This window comes from Sceloporus occidentalis, unplaced genomic scaffold (assembly GCF_023333645.1).
Source record: "Sceloporus occidentalis isolate IW3139 unplaced genomic scaffold, rSceOcc1.0.p SCAF_1, whole genome shotgun sequence".
In the NCBI taxonomy this organism is placed as follows: domain Eukaryota; kingdom Metazoa; phylum Chordata; class Lepidosauria; order Squamata; family Phrynosomatidae; genus Sceloporus; species Sceloporus occidentalis.
The window spans coordinates 140,663,141-140,688,096 of NW_028316981.1; the positions used below are offsets into that span (position 1 = coordinate 140,663,141).

Consider the following 24,956-nt stretch of genomic DNA (forward strand, 5'->3'; position numbering starts at 1 on the left):
ATTTTACTATGCCATTGTATTTAATGGGACATGAGCATCCAAGGAACCAAACCCCAGCAGATATCAAGGGCCCACAGTATAGCAATATGATGTGGATAGAAAGTGCTTATGATGCATTTAAAGTCCTGAACAGCTGCAGGCTTTGATACAAAAGGAACACCTTCCCCTATATATGCCTGCCCAATGACTGAAGACTGCCGGAGGAGCCCTTTTCTGTGTCCCATGAGTCAGGGTAGTATACTGTGGGAGGACATGGGAGAGGGCCTTTTCAGCTGCAGTACCTTGGCTGTGGAATGCTCTCCCTGTTGAAGTCTGATTAGTAACAACACTGGCTTCATTTAGACACCAAGTAAAACCATGACTGTTTACTAGAGCCTTTCAGCCCAACTGATTTAGCTCAAAATATTTATGCACACAGTTTTAACCTGTTTTTAACTTGTCAGCTTGTTTAGTATGTTTTTAGTATAGTTAAATTAATTTTACCATTTAAAATTGTGTTAATCTGTGTATATTATTTCTGTGCTACTCAGAAGTCTTATATTACAGAGAGATATATAATCATTTCACTCTATCAAATAAGCCCTACTTTTGTTGAGTCGTTCAAGGAGCATTGAAGTAAATATGTGTATGACAGTAATATGTGTCTTTCCATTTCTAGGTGTGACATATGCAGCAAAAGGATACTTTGATGCTCTGGTTAAAATGGGAGAACTGGCCAGTGAAAGCCAAGGATCTAAGGAACTGGGTAAGTCAAGCCTCTGAATGTCATCAGTAGAACTGGAAGGGTCACAAATTGGCATCAGGGAAGCTGGCATATTAGCACTAAAAGCTGGAACTTGCAGAAAACATTGGTTTTTTATTATTTAAATGGACAAATGTCTAAGATCATTATAGTCTGGGCTTCCACAAAGCCAGTTTTTTGGCTTTTGGGCTCCTTGGGTGTGACACTGTTATGACAATAATGAAATGGAGCAAGCCATATCCTTTTGGAATGAATGAATGAATGAATCTTTATTATTGTCATAGACTAGCACAAGGGAGTGGGATGCATTCAATTAAAAATATAACAATAAAATATACATATGTTTACCACATAAACACAGCAATATTCATCTGCTCTGTGACATTGGCCAATTTTGGATTAATTTTAAGTGCCTAGCAACATTGCAGGTTCCATAAGAATTAATGTCTGAAAGCAACAGGAAAATATAAAATTGTCATGTGCATCCTGGATATTTATAGAGTAAGAGTGAAATAAATATTTTTGGAAATACATATGTACAATTCACCACACTGACACAAAGGAACCACTAGATAGATTGTGGATGAGGGAACCAAACCAATGCTCTGGTCAATAGTGAAAGAAGAATACGTGAGTATTTGTTTTTCTCCTTTCTTTTTCTTAATTGTAGGTTTGCTGACCCGTTGGTTGTATGGATTGATCCCCTGTGTAGAATGCTGTATCATAGGTATCCATTGAGATGTAATATCAAGAAATCATGTGAATGAGACATCAAGAACCTTGAGTAATTGCCTTTAGTCTCCCCAGTGTTATTTCTGTTCCTTATTTGTATCAAATCAGGTTTACTCCCAACAGGCAAGCTATGATTTCCCTTTATTTGTGAACTGTCACACTATTGGTGTGCCACAAACATGAGCTGGAATTGTATTTGCGTATGGATGATAAACAGGAGGAAGCTGTGACAGAATTCTTATCCCTGCTCTTTTCTCTCCTTGAGTGTCATTCACTTTACACCAAACCATGGTTTTTGAACGTGCAAGGACCATTTTTAATTTTTATTATTATTATTACTGTTATGTACTTTATACATAGTTGGTTGTATCGTGCAATTAGGAGAATGTCATTTTAAGCTTCCAGTTGTGGACAGGAGCATGTAGGATTCTGGCTCATGATATGTCAACAAATACAAGCCAAAGTCCAAAGGATACAGTGTTGACTGCCAAAAGGGGAAGGACAGTGGCACAAGCACTGCTTTGTCCTTCACAGAGAAAGATCAACATTCCTTATTCATAGGGAAGAGTGGTGTTCTAAATTCTCCCAGGGTGTCTAAACAGTGTGGCATAACATGGTGATGTGAACTTTTTTCAGCCATGAACAATGTTTGTGGTACAGAGCTTGATTTTAAAAAAGTGAACATGTTGGCTTGAAACTTTATTTGTTAACATTCCCACCCTCTCAAGGCTTATAAAGAGAGAACTCTGGCAGCTGGCTTAATTGAGTTGTTCTGAGGTTTTTAAAAAAATGTTACAAGTGACATTGTACATTAATAGTGTTCTGTAAGGGGCTGATAGGTTGTTCCATATTTATTGTTGGAATAATGGATTCTAGAAATTATAATTAAATGACAGGCATAATTTGTCTGCTTGCAATTTATTAGCCTTATAATACTTTAGTTAACATTTAGACAAGTGAGAGAGTGCCTTTAAGTCCGTATAACCCTATCGAACTTTGTAAAAATGGTTCCAAAGTGTTTGTGTGTGTATTTCAAATGAGTGAGTGTGTGTGTGTGTGTGTGTGTGCATGTGAGATGGATACATGCAGACAAGTTTTTCCTTCCCATTGACCACCTTTTTACTGTATTCTACCTGTTGCTTTCACTAGCTGAGCATTAAGCTAATAATTGTTGTGATAATACAGGTAATTAAGCAGTCAAGTAATTTACTTAGCAACACTGCATGTATGAAATGTGGGAAATTAATGTTTTAGGAGTCAATTAACCAAACTTTTAAAAAAACGACTATTGGGTTTTTTTTGTTTTGTTGTGCAGACTGATTGCCAAAGGGCTGGAGCCATTTAAAACTTTCAATCAGCCATATAATTTTCTCCATGTGTTGTCATCCTGAGCAAACAGCTGAGAGACAAACTATTATTTGGCTTGCTTTCTATATTTCTGCAGCAACAAGAAGTACTAATGGGTTGTATGTTATGAGAAATTTCATTATGATAATAATAATAATAATAAAAATTTATTTCTATACCGCTGTTCCAAAGATCACAGCGGTGTACAACAAGGATAAAAACAGATAAAAACATCACAACCCCACACCCCAACAGTATTACAATAATAGCAGTAAAAACAATTACAAACAACAACATCCATACAAGTGGCTGTGTAGAATGGAATACAACAAAACATTGTGAAGGGGAAGAGCATAACAACAAGGCTCACGGGGGGAAAGCCTGGCGGAATAAATAAGTCTTCAGGTTCTTCTTGAAGACATCAAGGGAGGTGGAAGCACGGAGCTCATTGGGGAGGGAGTTCCAGAGCTGTGGGGCTGCAACAGAAAAGGCCCTCCGAGATGAAACATACCTAGCATCCGGAACTCTTAAGAGATGTTTCTCACCCAACCTGAGAGTGTGGGGCGGATTGTATGGGGAGAGGCGGTCCTCCAAGTACCCTGGGCCCAAGCCATTTAGGGCTTTATAGGTAATAACCAACACCTTGCATTCGGCCCGGAAGCAAATAGGCAGCCAATGAAGATCTTTTAGGACTGGTGTTATATGGCTGGCTCTGGAACATCCAGTAACCAGCCTAGCAGCCATATTCTGCACTAATTGAAGCTTCCGGGTCTGGTACAAGGGTTGTCCCATGTAAAGCGTTTTACAGAAATCTAATCGAGAGGTTACCAGAGCATGTACAACGGTTTCAAGGTCCCCCTGGCCAAGGAAGGGTTGCAGTTGGTGTATCAGCCGAAGCTGATAACAGGTGCTCCTGACTGTCGCATCCACCTGAGCAGTAAGGTGGAGCGACGAGTCCAGGAGCACCCCCAAACTGCGAACAGAGTCCTTCACAGGAAGCGTGACCCCGTTTAGGACTGGTGGAACAATTTCCTTACCTGGGCCAGGAGAGCCAATCACCAGTACTTCCGTTTTCTCTGGATTCAGGCTGAGTCTGTTTTCCCTCATCCAGCCCATTACCGACTCCAAGCAAGCATTAAGAGGAGAGATGCCATCCCTAGTTACTGCATCAGTCGGAGACACAGAGAAGACTATTTGGGTGTCATCAGCGTACTGATAACACCGCACCCCGTGTCTCCGCATGATCTCTCCCAGCAGCTTCATGTAAATGTTAAATAGCATAGGGGACAAAATCGCTCCCTGAGGGACACCAGATGTAAGGGCCCTCCTATCAGAGCGACAGTCCCTCAGCTCCACCATCTGGAACCTACCTGAGAGGTAGGAACAGAACCACTGCAGAGCAGAGCCCCCGATACCCAACTCCCTCAGGCGATTCAGAAGGATACCATGGTCGATGGTATCGAAGGCCGCTGAGATGTCCAAGAGCACTAACAGGGACACGTTCCCCCTGTCCATGCCCAGACGGAGACCATCAACTAAGGTGACCATGGCAGTCTCAATTCCATAGCCCGCCCGGAAGCCGGTTTGAAATGGGTCCAGATAATCCGTCTCATCCAAGATCCCCTGAAGCTGAAAGGCAACTGCCCTCTCGATCACCTTCCCTAAAAATGGCAGCAGCGAGACAGGCCGATAATTGTTCTGAATTAGGGGGTCAAGGGAGGGCTTTTTCAACAAAGGTTTACCAATGGCCGTCTTCAAAATAGATGGAAACTGCCCATCCCTGAAGGATGCATTAATGATACGGTGTAACATATCGGTTACAACCGCTCCCCCTTGAGCTGTCAGCCATGAGGGACAGGGATCGAGAGAGCAAGTAGTCTTCCTAACGCTTCGGAGAATCTTGTCCACATCCTCGGTACAGACAGACTCAAAGTGATCCAGTTTAACCAAGTCCACGGAAGCTCCGGATGCCTCTACTCTAGATTCTGAACTAATAATGGAGTCAAGATCAGCCCTTATCCGAAAGATTTTATCCGCGAAGAAGTTGTTAAACTCGTCACAGCAGGCTTTAGATGGTTCCAAAATAGGGTTCGGGGGAGGAGGGAGTCGAGTAAGCTCTCTCACTACCCTAAACAGCTCTGCCGGATGCGACTCTGCGGACGCGATATGCACAAAAAAGAACGAATTCTTCGCTGTGATTATCGCCACTCCGTAGTCATCCAAAAGAGAGCCCAGGAGTGTCTTGTCAGCTAAGTGCTGATGTCTCCGCCATTTGCGCTCTAGCCGTCTCAGAACCCGCTTCCTGGCCCGAAGATCTTCCGTGTACCATGGCTGTTTTTTGGAAGCAGGTCTGAGAGGACGCTTGGGAGCGATACTGTGTATAGCCCTGGAGAGGTCACTATCCCAGATGTTAGGGCATCAACAAAATCGCCATCAGTTCCAACCATAAACCCCTCTAGGGCTTCTTGGAACCGTTTGGGTTCCATCAGCCTTCGAGGGTGGACCATCCGAATAGGTCCGCCACCCCCGGGAGGGATCTGGGTAGAAGCCTTGATATTAGCCAGGAAATGGTCCGTCCATGACAAGGGAGAGACATCAGTAACCTCTGCCCACGGAATCTCCATATCATTATATCAGAGTGGGATAAGAAGGTTTATGATAATAATACTTAGTATTTATAATGTGCTTTTCTAAAGTGTTCAAAGCACTCCACATACATTATGTGAATCATCCTTACAACAACCTTGTAAGGTAGAATTATGTATTTTCCCCTTCCAAAAAACAAAAAACAAAACAAAAACAAAAAACCCTGCTTAGGCTTCCTCCTCCTCTCACATTATATACTACTTTGGATTTGTGTCTCTTGAGCAACTTGAAAATTAGCCCCCAAACCCACAAAAGTTCCCCCTTATAACATTGAAAAGGTACGGGGAAATGTGTAAGGTGCTTGCATATGCTCAATCTGTTGACATCAGTGCCAACCTCTCAATAGGACAGGGTAAGCAAACATCTCTTGCTGAATTGATTACAGTTGGCCCTTCTTATACACTGATTTTTTATACATGGATTCAAGCATCCATGGTTTGAAAATGGTCTAAAAAAAGTCTAAGTTTCAAATATCAAACCTTGATTTTCCATTTTTTATAAGGGACACCATTTTTCTATGTCATTATATTTAATGGGATTTGAGCATTTTTGTTATCCATGGGGCATCGTGGAACCAAAACCCAGCGTATAACAAGGGTCCACTATACAAACTTGCTATATAGAGCTGTAGAAGTGGTCCAGTTTTCCAAAATGGCTTGTAAGGCTAGTAGGCTAAAGCATCTTCATCCTTATTCTTGTAAAACAAGTAGAGACTACAGGTTTTTGCAGAAAAGGTTTTCCTCTACATAAGAACTGAACCAGAAAGGTGATAGTCCAAATCAAAACCACAAGCATCTCAAAGAAAGGGCCAATATCCCTGCAGATGAAACCATCTTTATTTAACCCAATGTTATTGTTAGGTCTTAACTGGAACTTCACAGAAATTCTTAGCACTCAGCGGCTTTTCTGACGTATAGTTGAGGAAGTACGTATGTCAAATAAAGGGTTAGAATGCAAGTAGTAGAAGCAGTAGGTCTGGTATTGTCTGGCCACTGCAGTCTCCAGTCTAGAAGCTCACAGTTTTGCTTTCTGAAGAGCTTTACCAAAATCCTACTACTTATTTAATGTTTCCTTCTATGTCTTAGGTCCAACTATCTTCAACAGCACTCAGTTCAAGAAAAAGACCACTTGAAACTAATCATAAAACAATATAACAACAAACACAATAACAATATATAATATAGTAATAATCTTTGAGCAGTCATTAGAATACACTTTCTTAATACATACACATACCAAACCTCCGGATGGGAACTCTGAAAGTGATCTTCTAAAAGTCTTATGAAATAAATGTTTTCACCACTGTTCCAAAGATTAGGAATGAAGGGAGTTCTACAGTGGAGGAGACAGCCCAGAAATAATGGATCTTGTAACCACTCTTCTATTTTTGATGGACCAAAACTCACCCAAGGCCTTATTTGATGTAAGCATACTCATATGGAAAAAGAATACCCTTAACTTCTAAAGCCATGGAATCCCAGGCACTTGAGGTCACTGTTTTTCATTGGGCGCAAGGTAGGGATGTCATATCCTGCCGGTAGGCAGGACAAACCCGCTTTTGGTGCTCCGGGCCCGGTCCTGGTCCGGTTTTGCACCAAAGGCGGTACTGCCCCGCCCATGGCCACCCACCTCCTCCTTCTTTTCTTCTGGCTGCGTGTCTCATGCAGCCGGCGGGCCCTCAGCCACTGCCTCCCGGGCCCAAGGCAAGTGTCTAGCGTGGTCGCGTGGAGGAGGCGGTGGGTGGCTGCCTGCCTGCTTGCTTGCTGCCTTGGCGCGCGGGTGGGCGGGGAGCGCGCCACCCACCTCCTCCTCCTCCTCCGCTTGAGCCTGGGAGGCAGAGGAGGAGGAAGGGAGGAGGGAGGGAGGGATGGAGGAAGGAAGGATGAGGAGGAAGAAGAGGAGGAGGAGGAAGAGGATAGTGGTGGTGGTGGTGGTGATGATGATGATGATGATGATGATGATATGAGCCAGCTTCTGAGGCACGACCAATGTAAGTTGCTCTGATTTTTACAAACTCATGTGCAGTGAAAAAAACCAAAGTCCCTTGACCAAGTACACACTTCTGAGAAGTACAGTTGAATCCGAGGGCAAACTCACTTCCTGTTAAACCACCTTGACATATTCAGTATGCATAGCATGTTCAGTGTGAAACTCAAAGAGTTTGGTTATTGAATAAGACTCTGAAATATGCAAGAGGCCATGTTAAGTAAAGCCATGTTCAATGCCCAAATGTGCTGTTTGGAATGGGGGGAGGGGGGGTTGGCCAGAAAGGGAAAGTCCCTTTCTGCCATCTGTCTAGGAATAATGCCCAAATGCCCTCCATTTTGATCATGCCTAAGAAACATGCATTTATAGTAACATTTTAAAAAAACAAAATCATTTTTTTTCGCATGTCCTCCATTTTTAAAAAATGTGCCCTACATTTGAAAATTTTGTCCTACATTTGTCCTGATTTGGAGGTCCAGACTTATGGCAACCCTAGCCCAAGGTGATCTGTTAATTTGCACAAAAGCCTATATGATTGTATTAGACTGTTGGCTTAAGTGTACCAAGCTATGGCTTCTGTTAATCCTAGTTTTAAAAACATAGGTAAAGTTTTAAATACTATAGTTGGAGAAATTCTGTCTCAGAACAGTATTCTGGCTTTTGTTATCTCCATACTTTGCATTCTTTTTTTCTAGCTAGATTGGCTTCTAGAGGCAGAGAAATGACCCTGTCAGATCCACCAGTACTCCTAGTCAGAACTACTACACACTCTGATTTGCAAATCCTTATTAAATCATTTGTTTGGTTCTTATTTGCAACTGCTCAGAATGGTTTTCGGTTCAGACAACATAATGATCCTTTAAGTTTCTCAGCTGATGAGTTGATGTGCTATTTTGATTTTGCTACTATGAACTGTCCCTATTGTTATGCAAATATCTTTATTTTATCTGCAGCATCATAATTGCCAATGTCGCCTATGTTTTCCCAGGTGGTAGTAGGAAGAAAATTTTCTTTACTGGTCACATTCCACTGAATAGATGTGAAAGAAAATTGGCTTTATAAAGAACCTGACAATACTGAGTTAATACTTAGCTAATATTAGGAGTGTTGCACAGTTTCAGTTATGCAAAATCAGGAATATTGCTGACATAACACTTATGTTATCCTCCAGTAGTCCTACTATAAATATGTAATCCCTCTAATATCCTGATTCATAAACACTGATTGACTTCCTAAGCAACTTCCTTCATGCTTATTGGAAGATAAATTAAGGTATCAGGATTTTCTGCTATGAGCTTTAAAGTTGCAAACCTCCCCCCCGCCCCAAGAAAATTTGTGATTCCAGATACAGATGGGTCTGGTATAAAGCAATGACAACACTGGCAGGTCCTGAGAATTGTAGGCCATTTATCTGCTTAGCAGCCTCCATGTGACCAAAGCCTTGGAACTATTTCCCAGTTTTGTGGGAAACAACACCTTTTCATTCTCAAGAATGTATAGAATTGAGGAAAGCCTGTTTAATTAATTTAATCCACAGACAGAATTCACAGACAAATTCCAGCTAGGTATCTACCACAACCTGGGAGTCTGAAAGCACTTGCTTAGCATTAGGTAAACTGGTGCTGTCCAGATGTTTGACCTACAACTCCCAGATGATAGCAAGAGCGATAGATCAAATATTATGGGAGTTGTGTAGTCCAAAACATCTGCAGAGCACCAGGTTGCCTTACTGCTTTAGTAGTGTGTTTCAAGACATGGTAACTTCACCCATGATTTTGTATTATGTCCTGAAAAGCCAGACATTTTGGCATGTGTATTGCTGTTTCAAGTAAATTCTTGTCAGTATAATGAGAGTTTGTTTGGGTTTCCTTGAAATCTCTGAGCAACCTTTCTAATCCCCATCAAGCAGCCACCCACGTTTAATTCCTTCTTTATTGCTCAGTCTCAGAATCCCCCCTTGCATTCTGAGTGCATGTGCACCAACTTCATGATCTATACAGTAAAAGTAATAATGCAGCCTTCTGGATTTAATAAACTCTCTGGTTTGTTGAGCATTTAGGGAATTTTCCTGGAGTGAAGACCATGAGGATGCTTAGAAAAGTCTTTCCAGACTTGTAACTAATCTGATATTCAAACAATGTGCCCTCTTCTGCCCTAAGCCAACAACTCACTTGGGTTCAATCACAGCCCTGGGCAGATAAGTGGCATCTCCTACACAGAGGAGCAGAGCCAGAGTTCTTGTCATCTTGCCCTGAAGGAGTCTTTTAACTACTTAAAGACACCCTGTAGAGGAAAATGCCAGTTCGATGTCCTTTTGTGCTTTCCTTTTCATGGGGGGGGGGGGGGTTGTTCAGAGACTAATGTGTTGCCTTTTCTGCTTTGAAGAACTCTGACAGATAATGCATAGCCTTCCATTAGTTTCAGCATTTTTTCCCTGAAGAACCAGGGGATTATGCTTTTCTCTCTTAAGAAATAGCTGCTAGTGTTTGTGTGATTCAGATGCTGTATGTATGCTCACTTAGTAGGTGTACATTTGCTTTACTGTATTGAAACTCTGGACCTTATCACATGGGGGGGAAGCACCTTGTCCCATCCTTTTTCCATCATGATTGCACAATTGAGATGAAGATTTTCACATGTTGCACAGATCTTGCACTTATCTTGTCAATATAGTGTCATGTTCCTGTGGGTTGGTAATAATGCTTTCTCTCGTTATTAACCTGTCAAAAGCACCATTGAAACTTTATTAATGCAGGTGCAAAATCAATAATGTTTCATTAGCGCTATTGTGGGGGTTAGCTTTTAACCCCAGCTTGCTCTGTGGCAGAATTACTTCCTGTGGGTCGAAAGTTTATTTATTATAGCTATCTATGGCCCTGTACAAACAGTCCGTTTCGTACGTACTCCGTACGTACTAGGGTTGCCTGGGGGCGTCTCTTTTAGATGCCCGCAACCCTAGTACTTACAGAGTACGTACAAAATGGCGGTACCCTGTCCACATGGGCGCCGCCATTATGACGTCATGGTCGCATCGCCTCCAAACAGAGCGGTGCGCACTTGACGTCCTGGCACCACGGAAGGGCACCTGTGGCGCCCTTTCTGCGGCACTGGAAGGAGCTCCATTTTGGAGCTCCTTCCTGGGTTTGTGTCACTGGCGCAGCCTTTACACAGCTGTGCCAGCGACACAAAGGAGAAAGGGGCTGAGGACACCCCTTTCCAGGCCCCAAGGACACCAAGGACACCCCTTTCCAGGCCGTGGGGAAGCACCTGGAAAAGTGGCAGATCGGGGCCTCAGGGCTGCCGCTGTGGCAGCTGAGGCCCATCCGTTGGGGAAAGGGGCGAGTATTAATGAACTATGGGATAATAGTGGGATCATAACTGGCTAGCTAACCACACTACACTCTTAAAGCGTTGCTATCCCACTTTAACAGCTCTGGCTCCCTCCTGTTGCATTCTGGATTTGTAGTTGAAGGAGGAACATTTAGAATTCTCAGCAAAAGAGCTCTTAGGCCTCACTGAACTACAAGCCTCAAAATGCAACAGGAGGCAGCCAGTGCAGTAAAAGTGGAATAGCAGGACCATAAGAGTGTAGTGCGGTGATATATTGGCCCCGTGTGATAAGGTCTTCTGAGACACTGTGTACACTAAACTATGTGGTTGAGGGAGTATACTGCTCAGGAATAAGAACTGGTTTTGAGAAGTGTTCTCTTTTATGGCTGCAAGCCTTATGCTTGCATGGGACAGTATGATACAAAACCCGATACAAAAAGGTCTTGCTGGGTAATATGCTGAACCATAGTAAGCACATACCTTGCTTAAAAGAATAAGACTTGTGGATTACCCTGTCTTGATTATGAACCTTGAGGTATGAAAGTAATCTTGAAATGTACTGGCTGGAGAAACACACACACACACAGTTTCTTATTGTAGAAAACCTGTTTAGACCAAGTATGACTTGTATTCCTGGTGCAAACCAGGTTTGCATACTGGGTGTGTTCAGGGTGTGTTTGTGTGTCAGTTGCTGAGCCTTAGACATCTGTCTGATTAGGCGGTTCCCCTGGCTTGAGAGTGAAAGAGCTTGTGGGTCACAGCTCATCCTTCTCTCAATTTTCACATTCTTCACTAGCTAGCTATTCCTGAGAATCAGCTGAATTGCTTCCAAAAATACAACAGTTGATAGAACAGTATGCAGTTACATCACTAAGATTGTTTACATTTTTTCCTTAACTTAGCTTTCTATAAAAAGAACCATTACTTTCTGTTGTCATGGGTCCCCCAGGTTTTTTTTATATAAAAAAACCTTGCAGTGTGCTTTCATGCTGTAATTGATCACTGCAAATGAAATCCATATTTGAAAGAAAGGAAAAAAATCCCTCAGTAATTGTCAGTTTGAAAAGTAGAATGCAAACTTGTTTGTAGAGTTAAAATCTAAACAAGTTGTGCACAGAAACCCCAGCTGGAGAGATTGTACGTAGTAAATTACTTTCAATGAATACCAGGTGCTGTAGGCTAAATTTCAGAGGCAGGAACTAGCAAAACCACCTCCATGTATCGCTTGCCTGAGAAAACTCTATAAAATTAATGGGGTCACCATAAGTCAACAGGTGACTTGAGGGCGCGCATGCGCGCGCGAACACACACACACACACACACACACACACATACACACCCAGTTAATGGGTTAACATTTAATGCTAAACCAGAAGTGAACATGCTCTGTGAGTCAATTTGCTGCCTCAGAATGGCTAGGGAAACAGAAGCATTAAAAAAAAAAAAAAAAAGCAGAAGTGTACAAAAATCTACTTCTCTTTTTGAAAAAAAGGTCTCACTTCACACACACTTTAAAAAGATGCTCTAGAGACCTGCAATTTAAAATGAGACGTGCTGCTCCTAGAGTCTTTCACAAATGGCAACATCACCACCTCCCTGGCTAAATTATATTTTGGGGATAGGGGATTGCAGAGGAGTCCATTGTGGGGTCAGGGACCTTCGTGATGTTATGTAGTCTATGGGCTGCAGTATTCCCTCGCCTGTGTTAAACCATGAGTTAGTCTTGTGAGAATGAATGGCAGCAAGACATGGACTTATCAGGTGGAGTTGGGAAGGTTTTACTTCCATTTTAGCTCAACTGCAGCTAGTTGTGATATCCAGACCCAAATTAACATTGAAGCTAGAAATAATAGCTTATGGAGCTGGTTCATTCATCTATAGTTAAGGTTAATCACAGTTTAGAATTTGGACAGAGTGCTAACTGTGGAGAACATAGAATGGAAGCAAAATATCATTTTTTATCTTCTGGCCTTGCTGACTTCATAACACTAAATCATGGTTCTGAATTCTGTGTAAATGCAACTTCTGTTGATGCTGTGATCTTCATTGGATTTTGCTGGATAAACCTCTTAACAGTTGTTAACTTTCCATCCCTTCCATTTGTCTTCACTCTTCATGATGGGATTCCTTGGAGTAACTTGTGGTGGTGCAGATGAATATTCTATTACACTTTCTCATTCTTCCTCATGTTTTCTGTATTTTTCTAGTCAAATTTTAATAATGAAAACAAACAATAAACAATAACAAAATATAGATTCCCTGTATTCCTTATCAGTTTTATGTGACACTGGAACAAGAGAAGTATACTCCTGTGTAACTTGTAAGTTTTTGTACTGTAATTGTTAATTGGGAAGGTAGTTTTGTACTCAGTTGCAAATGGCACCAGATCCTATCTTTTCTTGGAAGCTAAGCAGGGTCAGTCCTGGTTAGTACTTGGATGAGAGACTGGCAACTAGGTGCTGTAGGTTATATTCCAGAGGAAGTAACTGGCAAACCACCTTTGAGTTTTCCTTGCCTGAGAAAACTCTTTTAAATCAATCAGGTCACCATAAGTCAACAGGCAACTTGAAGGCTCATACACAAATGGAGGGCGGCTGGCTACAAACATACTGGGTGTTATTTAAGATGATGACCTAATTGCAAAATGGTCATCCTTTTAAACTCCTAAGACAAATTGGTTTCTATGACCAGTGAATGATCAGAGGGTTTTGACCAGAGAATTGTAGCTTCCATTCTGCATAGTCAAGGACTTCAGTTGCTGTGCCACATTTTCTTTGTTGTTATGCAGGTTTGCTTGTTAGGGAGGAGGACAGCATTTAAAGATTTAAGGCTCACATACAAGTGCCATTGCCTCTACGTGGATGGGTGGAACTTTGTACTAAATGCTTTGATAGATTCCCGGAAGCTGAATCACTTTACTTAGGTGTACCTTTAAAATTCTTTCCCTCTTAATAATTTCACTTCATACATAATGGCAATTTGCCACTTATTGTTAGCTAGGAGAAAGAAAAAAAAAGGGTGGGGGGGACCCAACCTCAAATACAAAGAAATGCTAGATTCACATTCTTGAAGGCTACAAGTTACATCTTGAAAGAAAGATCAGGCATTTCCATAGATTTCAACCTTCTTTTCTTTTTGTGTAGGAAAAGATATCTGCAACAGTCTTGCTGTTTTTTGAGCTTAGTAACAAGTACCTTCCATTCTGTTTCTCAGATTTAGGTCACCATTTCAAGGACAGATGCTAATCTCCCTGTAGAACCTGTAGATTTATTCAAAAGAGGTATCCAGTTGTCTGGACATTTCAGGGGTTACCTTTCCCCTTGCATTACCATTTCCCAAGCACATCATTTGTACTGCTTGGAAAGTGAGATGTGTAAAGATCAGATAAGTGGCCATGGTTTTATTTAGGGATAGTAACATTTGAAGGATTGTGTAGGACAATCGCCACTACTAAAAAAGAGACTAATTCACTCGATTTAAGCTGAGAGGGAAGAGAAGCGTAGCAATTCCTAGTTTCTGTTTCTTGCCCAAGCGTGTGCAGGATATGTAGGAAATGCTATCAGAGAAGAAACAAATAAAATAGCCTGAAAAGAGAGTCCTTCTCTGGACTTTCTGTTTTCACCAGACTTATTCTTATTCTTATGAACAGAGCTTGGAGAATTTACTTTTTGAACTACAACCAGAATCCCCCATCAGTGTGGCCAATGTTTAAAACTATCTATCCTGCTATAATGCAGGGACCCTCTAGCCATATGGGATTCTGACCTTGATTTCCTCCAATATAGTTTCTTCAAGAGGCTTTTAACTGAAGAGACTGAAGAGGCAAGTCTTGTTTTATTTAGCATTTTAGAGAGAGCAGACAAATCCCATATAAGGACTCCGAGTATCCTGAGAGATACTGTAGAGGAATGATCAACCCATCAGTGCCCTCTTGGTTCCTCATGTGGTGTTTCAGTGTAGTGCTGAAGGCCCTACTTAAAACCAAATTTGAAATCTTGGGAGCAGTCTCCCTTATTGTCTTGACTCTGAAGAACATACTCCTAGCTGTCATCATATTAGCCAGGAGGGACCAGGATCCTGTGGAGAAGAAATATGTAGTAGCACCTTTTCAGTTATTAAATGCTTAAAGCTATTTCCTGATAGGACTTTTTTGCCACCATCAGTTGTACTGTGATAAATACATATGAATGAATGAAACCTCTTCTGTGATTCTGCTGCAACAGTGAAAATCTGTTAAATGTCTTATTTACATTTGTTAGATGCAAAGGAGCTGAGGTGGGTAGAAGCAGGGAGCATACATATTTGGTGTCTGGAACATATCTTTGGTGGGTGGGTGTATACAATTTTCCCTCCCTGCAGTCTGTTCAGAAAAGTAGGATCACAGAAACATGCTTTCAATATGGCTAATCCTTCTAAATTCTGTGGAGTTCTATTTTACCTGGATGAACTCTGACTTGGATAGGCATTAACAGAAGATGTCAGCATGGATTTGCTTGCAGCAAATTTTCAGTACAAAATGCCATTTTTGTGCTCAGCTGCTAGTGGTGCAAAGCTTTCATTTTTAAGCACAAAGCCTTCATGCTGGGATAAGTTGCATATACCTCCAGCTTGAATCAAAGGTGTAAAACACTGCACAACTGTTTGATCAAGGGTGGAGCAGTGTAATTGCTGTGGACAAGATTATGCCTTGATTGTAAAACATCTAGTAGTATTAAAAGTAGCACAGCAGATGTAGGAAGACTGATCTCTGTCAGTTCTTGTAATAAATGCCTTACTAGAGCTTATATCAGAGCAGCGCCTCCTAAGCACAGACAAATTACCCTGCACTGCCTCCTCTTAAGTGTGACTGTCACTGCCTTTGACCCAGATTGAAAACCTTTTTGCAAGTGCTTCTTTCAAATCCTTCCCCAGGGGAATTAATAAATCTCTTAATTGGATTTGTACATGTCTCAAGTATCTGCTTTCTGTGGCAGCAGAAACAGTATGGTGATAAACATGGTGAGTGTGGAAAGGTCATGTCTGGGTAAGAGAGTTAACATGATGACAACAGATGTATAGTGGGACATGCATTTATTTGAGCAAACTAATGAACATTGCAGTGACCTGAACATTGCTCAGGAATTGCTGAACACTTCAGTTTGCATTCCTATCTTAAGAATAACACAAGGGAAATCCCAGGAATATACTGCTAATCTTGTTCAAGGATAGTCAACATTAGAAATCTCTCATGAGCTGAAAAATTGGAAATGCTGTCTGGAATTTTCTACAAAAATCATGTACGTAACCCATTGAAAGGTGTGGTTACTAAGACAATGCACCAGATGCCATGTTGTGTGATGCTTTTACATGATTATTTATTTTAAAATTCCCGAAGTGAAAGCTTAAAAGTATACAGTATATAGCAAAGGTGAGTTTCACATGTGCTTGTGTTCACCTTGCCCTTCTGTCATTCCAATACAGAAGAAACATATGTATTGACAGTACTGTCTATTGATGTAGACTGCAATGTCCAGTAGGAATTTCTGAGGAATGTCGAGGATGGGAAAATATAGCCATATATCCAAAGACTTCTTTGGGGACAAATGGTGGAAGACCATGTTCAATGTGTTAAAGGTCTATTGTATTATCAGCTAGCATTCTCAATATCTTACTACAAGATGGAAAAGTTTAGTACAAGAGAGCCTTATATGATAATCTGCAGGAAAGTATTTTATTACCAGATGTCTTTATGCATGCATGAATACAGACTCACATGTATATATGTATTTAAATTATGGAGGTTGGACCTTTTTCATATCAGATTTTCTTTCTTTCTTTCTTTCTTTCTTTCTTGGACTCTTAAAAACAGACAAATTTGAATAGACTTGATGAACTTTCATTATCTTTATATGTAAGGACACATTTATTTATCACTCACTAATGGTAAAATCAATAACACCTATTCGCAAAGAGTGGGATATACAAAATTAGGCCTAGTGCAAAAGTTGCATACTACATTCATTGCTAGAAATTTCAGCAAATAGTCTCCAGCCACTGAGGCCTGAAGGCGTGTTCTGAGCCTTCACCCTTTTTAGATTTGATTCTCCTTAGGATTATAACATGCCCAAATAAACATTGATGACTCTGAGCAAAAACAGACTACAGTGAAAAGGTTTATCCAGAGACATGAGTATGTCTGTGTTTTTTTGCACAATGACAATTTAATACCAATTTGAAAGGAAATAGATAAAGCAGACCCAGATACTGTAAGTATCTAACTAGGGACAAGGCCCCTGCCTAGGATAAAAGTGACCAAATTGTGTAACTCTTTTGAAAACTAAAGATCTCCCGTTTTCTGGCAAAAAGAGGAATAAATTGCCTCTTTTGGAAAACTCCATGAGCAGTAATTTAGCTTTTAAATAGGTCACAGGAAGCCCTGAGTTGTTCAACATAAAAATGCCAGATTTTTTGTGCCCCCCCCCTGGTATTTTGGTTTGCATAGATGACATCAAATACAGTGTCATTTCTACCCATACTTGCTGTTCATTGGTTGTGAAGTGGCTCTTGTAGTGTTCTGAGACAGAAAATTGGCCCCACAGAGCTGCTGAAGTGGTCCAACGAGTCCAAAGTTCAGGACCTGGGGCAAATAAGTCTCTTCTCTTTGTTCTTTTCCCCACCCAACAGGCTTGTCTTTTTCGCTGTAGTGAAGGAAAGATGCACATCAGAAACTTCTAAAATGTTAGGAGACCAATATGTCCTATATGCCATAAGACCTTTCCCTGGATTAACAGTTTGCCAGAAATTCTGTTCTTGGGGGATCTACATGACTCCTAGAAAGACAGCTACAACTTCCCTTTTCTTGGAAAGACACCCAGTGATGAATGTGTTTTGGGGAAAATACAACATGGATAATGATGTGAAGCATCATGGTTTTGAGAAGCCTAGCTTTAGACGTTGAGACTTAATTGGCAGGTTCTTGCAAGCTTTGCTCTTTTAAATGGGTTTAATAAGATTAGATGCAACATAATTGTTTTGGGGTAACACTGTCTAAATAATTCAGTAATTTAACTGCTTTTGTAGTGGGGAATGAAAGTGTTTAAATTCCAACATAGCAGCTTCTCATTTATGTGCTGTTCAAATGCTGATGTGATTGGTTTCTAAGTTACCAGCAGCAAATGTGCTAGATATCTGCTGCTTCAGGCTCTGTTTTATTTGTTTAAATTTTTACATTCATCACAGCAAAATGTTCAATAATGAAGGAGATAGAATTGATAATATGTAAAGTGATATGATGGGATTATATGGTACAAGATTACAGTAATAGCTATCTCAGTAGGATTTTCTATTGGCTGTTACTTTTTTATTGTCTCCTCTTTCTCATACGTAACTGTTGGGAATGGTTACAGGGTCCCTAAACATACTAGATATTAGTATTGTTTAAAAGCAAAAGGTTACATATATTTGGAGCTGGGGTGGAGGTGAACGCAGAAAGGTATGACTGGGAGCAGGGAAATATTTTGAGCTTCCTTCCAGCCCAGCCACCTCTTGATATTTGATTTTATTGTCTCTTCCTTAAGTGGCATTTTCTAGAAGAAAGAAAACAGATTGTTGGTCTTCTTGTACTAATTTCATAGTCTCAGGATGCTCAAAAGATGGTCCATTTACTGGTAGAAAAGCTAGTTATGGGACTACTTAGAATTAAACTTCAGAAGCCTAAATTAGGGACTCTTAAACCATTTACTGGGAAAATGAAAATGGTTTGATTCTAAGTGTCTCCCTGCAGAATGCCTTAAGAGCAGACATAATCCAAAATACATCAAGCTTTTCTATTAATAAATAGATGATCTTTTGATTTGGATTCAAACTATAGAAAAAAATTCTTTCTAAACATAGAACTTCCTGATGGTAAGAGCTGTTTAACAGTGGAATGCGCTGCCTCAGAGAGTGGTGGAGTCTCCTTCTTCGGAGGTTTTTAAACAGATGGCCATCTGTTGGGAGTGCTTTGATTGTGTATTCCTGCATGGCAGGGGGTTGGACTGGATGGACCTTGTGGTTTCTTCCAACTCTGTGACTCCATGATACATCTGGTGTTTTTCTGTGAATTCTATTGAATGCTACCTAGCTTATGCTTCTTTTGATGTAATAATAATAGTAAATGTAATAGTAACCCTTACTTTGGCCTTCAATTGGTATTGGAAGTCTAATGTGTCATCTTTCAGCCTCAGATATTTATAATACATTAAGCACTCTCTCTGTAATTGATTCCTTTTTAATTCAGGAACATCTACACTGTATATATTATACCAACTCAATACTAGATTGCCCTGCTTTAGGCAGTCTCCGCAAGCAAGTTACTGAGGAAGTAGCCTCTTTCTCCCCATGATTCAGGAATATGTTTATAATTCTTTCACAGAGAGACAGAGAGAGACCCCCTCTTTAAGAAGGGAATATCCTTATTCATTGTGAGAAAAGACACAAATTCACAGACTCCAGATGTTTGGAAGAATAAAACTTCTCCTGCTTCTTTAAGTGAAAAAGCACCCCTGAAGACCTTTGATGTGTTGTTTATCTTGCTCTAGTTGGAAGCAGTTCCTGTGTGGGGCAGTGATTCTAATGACAAAGCAGGATGTATAAGCACATCCAAACTGTCTGTGGTAAAATTTTAATGTTGCTATTCAAATGAAGCTTTTCATCAGTGGACACAGTCTCTGATAAAATAAGTGGTATACAAGACATGTATAGAAGTGGCATAGAAAGTGTGTTGTGGTGGTTTGAATGCTGGGCTAGGACTCCTAGAGACCAGGGTTCAAATCCCAATGGGCCACAGAAACTCACTGGGTGATTTTGGGCAAATCACACACTCTTATCCACAGAGGAAGACAATGTCAACCCCCCTAAGAAAACCCCAGTGACAGGTTTCCCTTAATAGTCGTCATAAGCCAGTAACAACTGGAAGGCACATAGCAACAGCAACAAAAAGATGAAATGCAATAAATATTAATATAAATAATAAAAGAATTAATAAAAATATTGTGTTCCTGTTTGCTTTTACAGTGTCTGAAAAGTAACACATGTGTTCTCAGTACAGTGTTAAAAACTAAACCCACATCTACCTCAGTCCATTGCTTGTTCCATGTTTGTTGCTTCCTGATACCTTTAATTTACTATTCATTACTTTACTTTTGAAATGTACTGTAATATCATTATTCCCTCTGTTACCAAAAAGAGTAACTAGTTATACTTGTTCATAACCTTTGGCTTCCAAGCTCTGGCAAAAAAGAGTAGTTGTTTAGAGCTGTCAGATCTGTGTCTTGGGATGCTGTATTTTATCTTTTTAAAGATGCAGAGGATTCAGTTACTGTCTCCCCAGTGAAGGAAAGGGGTGCACACTTAGTGCCTCTGAGCCTTTTAAATGTAGAAGTGCAGACTGTGGATGAGCACCTGATAATTCTGCTGCTGTTGTACTTTCTATTCTTTTCCCTCATTTTCTGATTTTGCCAGTTAGCTTTTCTACCTCAGGGTAAATATGGGGGGAAACCCTCCTTAAGGGAAACAAAGGCATAGAGCAAATCTCTTTCTTTTCAACATGATAAATGCATGCAAAAGCTTTGTATTACATTTGATGGAGCAGTAGTTATAGTTTCTCCTCTCCCCATGCCTGCTTTTGCTGTCATACAGAAGATCTTCTAATTTGGTTCCCATGTTGTATAGCTCAGCAGTTTCTCTTTCATGCAAACTGCAGTTATTGTATGAACAATTTATGCCCTCTTTTTCCTCTCTGTCCACATGGCAGGTACCTGTAGTACTTGGCCAGTTAGTCTGCATGCTTTTGGGATCTTTCAGATTAGAGAGTGTAGTAGTAGAGGAATTACATTAAAGAGTGTATTATTTTAGTCTTTGTGTCACTAGTATGAGCTTTGAAATAGGATTACACCAGTTTCCATGTCACAATCAGTTGCCTGACATGCTGTACTGTTGTAGGTGAAGGTTTCTTACTATGAAGATGCTTTGGTAATAACCTTGTTGTCTGTTCTAATTTTTGCATGCCTTTAAGAGATCTGTTAACTGATCTTTTTCTTTAAAGAAAAAAAAATCCAAAACCACCTTGATGTGTCAGCAAGGATCAGTGTCCCATGAGACGCTGTAAAATAACACCATATAAGAGATGGTACCCTGAGAGAAACAGAGGTAGAAAGTCATACCAAAGTAATCTAATCTAGTTCAGTTTTTCTTGCTCCAGAAATATGATGCTAAACTAAAGGCTAGCTTGATGGACTTGTACCTGTAACTCTAAAACAAGTTTCCTGGATCATAGTAGAGTTGTAAGAATTGTTGCCAAGCCATAACAGATAGAATTTCTTGAGAATGTTCTTCCTTCAACAAGAGCAGACAAGGCTCACAGTGAAGAGCCAGCCCAGTATTGAGATCTGCAGACCCCTCCTTTCTATTATGTCTCTAAAGACACAGCAAGCAGCCTACTACTATCATCAAGTGCCCCCCCTCCAATATTTGAAATAATTTTGATTGAAGGAGAGATCTCAAGATTTTGCTTACATGTTTTTTTGTTGGGGTTTTTTTTGGTTGGCCTAATAAAAATATTACCACAACATGGTTTTCAGCATTTTAGGGGCTGCAGAGATATCAAAACAGATGCTTGGCTTTCCTAGATGAAAGAAACCTGGGGGCCATCATGTTTCCTGCCTCAAACATGAATCTGGGCACATACTAACTTTATTAATGTATCCTTCCCCTTAAAGATAGAGCTCCAAATGGAGAATAGGAATGGAAACAGTAATTAATGTTTGGAGGTACGTGCAAAACTGAGCAAGTAGTTTTATTAGAACTACCCAGATGACTCAGTTTTTTATCTGAGCCAAATGTTGCAGGGGGAAGTCACTCATGAAATTAAATGCCTGAAGTAGAAATAAAAGTGAAAAAAGGGTGACCATTTACCTTTAGTTTGACTTAGTAAATGTTATTTCTTGATCTAGTGATCCTAATTTACATTTCTGGATGTAATAAAAAATTTTTAATGACTGAGCAGAAACCTCCTTCTCCTAAACCAGGGGTAGGCAACCTGCGGCCCGCGGGCCGGATGTGGCCCGGCAAGGCCTTGGGACTGGCCCCAGCCCAGTCCTGCCGCCGATTGCCGCCGGGGCCTTTGGGGGGCAATTGTCTATAGAAGCCTCAGAAACATGCATTTATACTGACATTTTTTAAAAAATCAGCAAATTTTTTTCACGTGTTCTCCATTGTTTTTTAAAAAGTGTCTTCCATTTGAAAATTTTGTCCTACATTTGTCCTGGTTTATTTATATATTTATTTTTTTTAAAAAAAAATTTTTTTTAATTATTTATTTTTTGGCTTCGGCCCCCCAGTTGTCTGAGGGACAGCAACCCGGTCCCAGGTTCAAAAAGGTTGCCTACCCCTGCCCTAAACTGTAAACTCTTTGGTAGCAGAAGTCTCTTGTGTGTTTGACTGGTGACATTATATAAAAACTCTTAGTAACTTAAAAACACATCTGGGGTATCTGTTTTGGCCATACAGCATAAAAGAATAACATCCAAAATCTACCAAACAGTGATATCTTCATTAGGCCAACCAGAATGCACAAAATACATGATGCAAGGTTTTGAAATTCTGCTGCCTTCTTCATCATGCAAAGGTGTTAAAAATTATACAGAAGAAAGAAAAAACCCCACAAAACATGGCCCAATAAAATTGGCTAAACTGTTATGTGGATCTTAATAACTTAATTCTAAGGCTTGTCTTGGATTTAGGTTGTAAGTGTTGTCATACTACCTGGAAACAATGGCTACAGTGCTATCAAAATATTCAAGACTCCAGACGTTTCAACAGCATTTGAAACTAGAAGACCCTTTCTGGTTTTGCAACATTACTTGATAGCAGACTTGAAAAGTTAAATGCTGTAATCATGTATCTAGCTTCTGTTTCTGAGCAATAAAGTGAAACAAGGGAAACTGTGGATGAAAAGCTGACAACCAGTCTTTTGTCTGCAGATGTTATGTTCCCTTTTGGTTTCTGAGTTGGTTACCCTTGCGAGAGATCCTTCTGTTAACATGCTCATTTTGTGTGTGTTGTTGAGGGGGTGGACCCTGGTGTAGTTGAGCAGAAACTTGGGACTTCTAAACAGAAGCTGAAAGGATCTTTGGAGCCAGCCGCGATTATGCGCTTTATCTCTCTCTCTTCCCTTCTTGGTGGCTACTGCTGCTCTGGCACAGCAGTCTTCCTGCTGGCTGAATGCCACCAAACCTCTGTGTTCTTCTCTACCTGTTAATTAGTTCTTTACCCTGAAAAGAATCACTACCTTTCCCTTGTGTTAAGTTGCCTGGTAATTGCACATTAGAGACTTGCTGATACAAGCAGTCATCCTTTGACATCTCTTTCTGAAGAGGAGCAGCTACACAGAATCCGAGAGCTGTCCCTTGATGCATGAATCTTCTAAAACATTAGGCTGCTCAAAATGTAATTTGTTAACCTCTTCATTTAAAGTGGTGTGGGTGTGTATGCATGCCTGAACGTGTGCATACCCATACATATCCACACTTTGATTTTACTTCAAATGTAGCAAAAAAAGCTTTCAGCTAGTCAGCAGTTCCTTTTAACATTTTAGGTCTTCTTCTTCTTCTTCTTCTTCTTCTTCTTCTTCTTCTTCTTCTTCTTCTTCTTGCAGAAGTTGGGAAGAACTAAAGATGAGCAGCAAGGATTTATTCTCTCCTTCCCCCCTTATCAGGATGATTGCCAAGAAGAGTTTGAGGAAGTATTTAATACAAAACCAGTCCCCCATCTGTTTATATAAAATGTATATGGTGACATGGTCAAGCCAAAGTGTTAGAAGTAAGCTTCAGTTGGCAGTTTAGTCTGTGCTCACTCTTTCCTTGAGCCAATTTGAGTAAAGAAAGGGGGTGGGGGTGGAAACTGTTGCAGTAACAGGGAAAATATTATTAAAGACAATACAGTGGACCCTTGGTATCTGCTGGGGTTTAGTTCCAGGAATCCCTGTGAGTGCTCTAGTCCCACTGTATATAGTTGTGTAGTAAAATAGTTTTTCATATATGAAATGGCAAAATCAAGATTTGCTTTTTGGATTTTTTAAGAAAACATTTTCAAGCTCTGGATGGTTGAATCTGTTGATGCCGAATCCATGGATATGGAAGGCCGACTGTACTTTCTGCTAAGAATTAATGACAACTTTTCTTTCTTAAATTTAATGCTCTTTCATTTAGTTCCTTCAGTATCTTAAAGCCCCTTCTACTGAGGATTTCGTGATATGTACATTTAGAGCAGGGGTAGGCAACCTGCGGCCCGTGGGCCGGATGTGGCCCGGTGAGGCCTTGGGACCGGCCCCAGCCCAGTCCTTGGGACCGGCCCCAGCCCAGTCCTGCCGCCGATTGCCGCCAGGGCCTTTGGCCTCTCGCGCGCAGGGGCAAGGGGGGCAATTGTCTAAGCCAGTGCAGTGGAGTGGTTTGAGTGTTGGATTACAGCTCTGGGAGATTACGGTTCAAATCCCCAAGTGGCTCTGGAAACCAACTGGGTGACCTTGGGCAAGTCACACTCTCTCAGCCTCAAAGGAAGGCAATGCAAACCACCTCTCAACCAGTCTTGCCAAGAAAATACCTCAGGTCACTGTTAGTTGGAAATGACTCGAAAGCACACAATATTTATAGCAAAATACGACAATGTCTGCTCAGAAGTAACTCCTACTGAGTTCAACAAGATATGCTCCTCGGAATTGTGTGTATGTGATTGCAGCCTAAAACTATTGTTATTTTTGATGTCTTAAAATTCAGGCAGGTGATTGATTGACTGATTAACTGACAGACTTTTTAAAAGTTACACAGTCTCTGCAAGATATAAACTCTTCTCTGTTATATGGGAAGAGAAGGGCAGCTGCATTTTATTGGCTGAGAGGCCAAATGTACTATCAACAAAATAGTGCTGCTGGGAAAAATCACACTGGTGCTGTTCAGGATTATCAATGTTATCTTTAAGGAAGAGATCTGTATGCAGATGAACATAAACAGAGAAGCTGCCTGCTTCCACCTCCTCCCAGTGAAACATGCAAGAAAACCTTTTTTGTTCTTTTCACCCTTGACAAAAAATGAGTCTGCCCTTAGAGGTATGTATCTGTGTTACAGGTCTGTCACTGTATGCTTACAGAAACATTTGTTTC

General features: G+C 40.7%; 1 protein-coding gene across 7 annotated transcripts in view; it reads left to right on the forward strand.

The window, feature by feature from the left end:
• BAIAP2 (BAR/IMD domain containing adaptor protein 2) overlaps positions 1-24,956 on the forward strand; it is a 165,040-nt gene that overhangs the window by 48,527 nt on the left and 91,557 nt on the right. For all 7 annotated transcript variants that reach the window (XM_089539468.1, XM_089539451.1, XM_089539478.1 and 4 more), the window contains exon 3: positions 659-745. In XM_089539468.1, the coding sequence (XP_089395594.1) occupies positions 659-745 (87 nt within the window). The remainder of the gene's footprint in view (positions 1-658; positions 746-24,956) is intronic.